The sequence below is a fragment of the Malania oleifera genome, chromosome 1, assembly GCF_029873635.1.
Source record: "Malania oleifera isolate guangnan ecotype guangnan chromosome 1, ASM2987363v1, whole genome shotgun sequence".
NCBI classification, from domain to species: domain Eukaryota; kingdom Viridiplantae; phylum Streptophyta; class Magnoliopsida; order Santalales; family Ximeniaceae; genus Malania; species Malania oleifera.
This window is the reverse complement of record NC_080417.1, coordinates 136,012,057-136,015,803: the sequence shown is the minus strand read 5'-3', so window position 1 is coordinate 136,015,803 and position 3,747 is coordinate 136,012,057. Positions and strand designations below refer to the sequence as shown.

At 39.1% G+C, this 3,747-nt stretch overlaps 1 protein-coding gene across 1 annotated transcript; it reads right to left on the bottom strand.

The window, feature by feature from the left end:
• Positions 1-1,122: 1,122 nt before the first annotated feature.
• On the bottom strand, positions 1,123-2,064 carry LOC131158510 (E3 ubiquitin-protein ligase RMA3-like). Its single transcript, XM_058113380.1, has one exon. It carries the CDS (start codon positions 2,015-2,017, stop codon positions 1,199-1,201), a length of 819 nt encoding a protein of 272 aa, XP_057969363.1. The 5' UTR covers positions 2,018-2,064; the 3' UTR covers positions 1,123-1,198.
• Positions 2,065-3,747: the final 1,683 nt, after the last annotated feature.

The window sequence follows — 3,747 nt, the reverse complement described above, 5'->3', positions numbered from 1 at the left end:
AAAATTCAAGATAGATGGGTAGAAGGGGAGAAACTTAAAGGTCTGTTTGTAGAAAATATTTTTGTTTTCTAATATTTAATTTTTTAAAGAATTATAAAAAATTTAACTTATTTTTAAATTTTTTTTATAATTTGTATTAAAAATATAGAAAATAAAGAGTTTGTTTAAATATACAAAAAATATATTTTTTTATTTTTTATTTTAAAATTTTAAAATAATCACAAGAACACTTGTTTTTAAATTTTATATAAGGTAATATTTGGTATCATGGATTTTGGGATTTGAATTTGAATTTGTATTGATTCAAAAGAAACTTTATACATGATCCACACAAATAAAAGTTCAATATCCAAATTGCATACTCTCATATGCAAAGCTGGGGTTAAAAATTTAGAAAAATAATGAAAAGATGTTTTTCAAAATTCCTATACAAATTTTAAAAAATTGAAAAAAAAAAAAAAAGGCATCATTTTCATAAATATTGAAAAATTAGAAATGAAAAATAAAACTATTTTCATAAGTAAATAGTGACAAAATAGTTTGTTGTTGATAATTTATTTTATAAAAATGTAAAAAATTAGCCACTTTTTTAAAGTTTTTGAAATATTAAAATCAAAAATGAAAAATTGCATACACAAACTCATTTTGTTATATCCCCCAATTCGAAAACACTTTTCCTAGTAGGCACGGCACCAAATGCAATGAATAAAGCAAGCAAGTTCAATTCCGACATGCTATTGATATATATTGACTTCCCTTTTTGTTTTTTTACCCAAAGGCTACCTCTGGTCCGCAAAAGGGTGTATTGTACATCCTCAACTTTTTCAATCACAGCAGAGGAAAATGAACACTTTATTCATTTATCATTGTATAGTACAATCTGATTAAAGTTACTTTTGGTAGAGAAAGTGACAACAAAATGGAAAAATATCTCAGGCAATATACAGCAAAAGGAAACTAGCATCTGCGTGTGATCCTCTGTTCCCAATCATGTGTCTATTGCTCTACCCCAAGTACTTGATCTAATAATATCAGTAGTAAAAGAGACGTCCGCTTTGATCAGTTGAAAAGGGATATATATGCAGTAGAAATAATACCAAAGAAATTGACAGATGCAATCACTGTTAAAAGCATAAATCATAATCCTTCATAATTTGTACAACTATATAATCAAGGGAGAAGCAGAGTTTATATACGTTCAAAACAAGAGAAAGCAAAAAACAAAGAAACAGAAAAGAAAGAATGAAACTCTGTCAAGAGACTGGTAAGCCTGCATTTCCAGCCTTCTCATACTTCTACCACTTCTCCCACCCACCACATCACCATAAGAATTCTGATAAGGATAACTAAACAGACTTATTGTGTCCGATCTCCCATATATGCTGCTATACACCATCTTCCCTAACATCCCAACCATTGGACTAAAACCACTCGGCAACCTCACGTCCCCAAGACCAGCCGAGGCTGCGGAGTAACCGCCATAATATGGGTGAGGATCATGAAGAATGCGCTGGCTTCGACGCGGGTTTGGAGGGGATGCTGCTGCTGCTACAGCAGCAGCATCAGCAGTAGTAGTATTAATCAAGGTATCCAACCCACAGGCTGCTGGTCTGCGGGGGACACCCACACCCTGCAGGGTAGGCCTTTTAGATTTGGACCCGCTCCCGTAGAGAGGAACTAATGAAGCTGGGGAAACATGGGCCTTACAAACCGGGCAGTTCTGCCTATGGTCCGCGCTTAGCGCTGAAGAGGGTTGGACATGGAGCAACTGGTAAATGCAGGGCCAACAGAAGAGATGGCCGCAGAGGGTGACCACGGGGTCCTGCGCAGAGTCTAAACAAATGTTGCAATCGAAGCAACCATCAGGATTTTCTGCAGCTTTGGTAGTTGAATCGGCTGGGATGATGTTCTTCCATTTCTGCTTGAGATCAGAAGCATCCCCCAATTCGAATTGTGCCATGGAAGCTGTGTGACCAAGGCCGTCTCTGTGTCCAAAAGTGGATCTTCTTCTTAGCATATATAGACAGAGAAATTGGAAAAGGGGTGTGCATGGTGAAAAAAGAAAGAGACAAAGGTGGTTGCGTAGGTTTGTTTTTGCATACGTGGGGCTAAGGAGAAGTGCAAAAGTGCACGCGAGCTTGCCAGTTCCGCACGGCATGTAAAATTAAGGATCGCAAAAGCCAAGGTAGATATTTTCGTTCTCTCACGAAGTTCAGATTTACCGGACACATGGCCACAGGGCAAATACTGGTAAGACACGGCCAAATACTGGTAAGAGTACCTACGGCCAGTTGAAACAGTGGATAAGGATGTCGGGGTTAGATCCTGGAGCAACAATGAAACACCATAAATTACATGGTTCGGTCGAGTCGACCTACGTTCATGGAACACACATCACTTCACTATACTGGGAGAAAAATTATAAGGAGCCTCACTGCTCAACTCTCTGCCTCTCTCTCTCTCTCTCTCACCACAACTTTCTGCTCTGCACACACTCTTTGTGCACAACACAACACACTACACAGCACTCTGCACAACTCCTCACTCATATATATATATACACACAAGGGGGAGTATAAATTCAAAGGAGGTGGTTGCAGATTTCAACATAGTCTGCAAAAGTTGGTGGCCACCAGGCTTCAATGTCAAAGTTAACGGCTGGGCTAGTGCGGCTGTCGAAGACTCCACACCTACAATCTCAACAATCTCCCACTTGGAGACGGAGGCAGCATCTCAACCAGTGTATGGATAAATGATGTGCTCATATCTGTCTTCAGGCATGAAGATCGATTGAAATTGAACACAACTTCAGCTTCTCTGTAGTCACCACCTTCGTCAACATGTTAGCTGGATTTCTGCTACCTTGAATCTTTTCAAGTGTCAGTACTCCATCCTCTAATAGAGATCTGATGAAATGATAACGCAATCCAATATGTTTAGTTTTGGAATGAAATGCAGAGTTCTTTACCAGACGTATCGCACTCTGACTGTCGCTGTACAAAACATTTCTCTCCTGCTTCAATCCAATCAATAAATCCTGAAACCAAATCATCTCTTTGCTGGCTTTTGTCACTGCTACGTACTCAACTTCTGTTGTGGATAGGGTAACAATCTTTTGTATCTGCGACATCCAACTAACAATTGTTGTGCCAACAATGAATACATATCCGGTGGTGCTCCTGCGGTGATCAACTTCACCAAAAAAATCGGCATCTACATACCCTTTGACTTTCAAGTCTCCTTTGCCAAAACATAAGCACTTATCAACAGTGCCTCTAAGGTACCTGAAGATCCACTTCACTGCTTCCCAGTGAGTCTTCCTTGGATTTGACATGAACCTGCTAACTGCTCCCACTACTTGGCCAATATCCAGTTTGGTACAAACCATGGCATACATGAGACTTCCAATGGCTGAGGCATAAGGTACCTTAGCCATGAAGTCCTTCTCTTCATTAGTCTGGGGAATCTGATCCTTGGAGGGGCGAAAGTGTCCTACTAAAGGTGTATTTACTGTTTTGGCGCTCCTCATGTTAAACCTCTGTAAAACACGGCTAATGTACTTCCACTGAGATAACTGCAATGTTCCTTGTTGCTTATCTCTGGAGATCCGCATCCCAAGTATCTGCTTCGCTAAGCCTAAGTCCTTCATGTCAAACTCCATTGATAATTGCTGCTTCAATTTTACGATATCTTCTATATATGGTCCTGCAATTAGCATGTTATCCACATATAACAACAGAATGATAT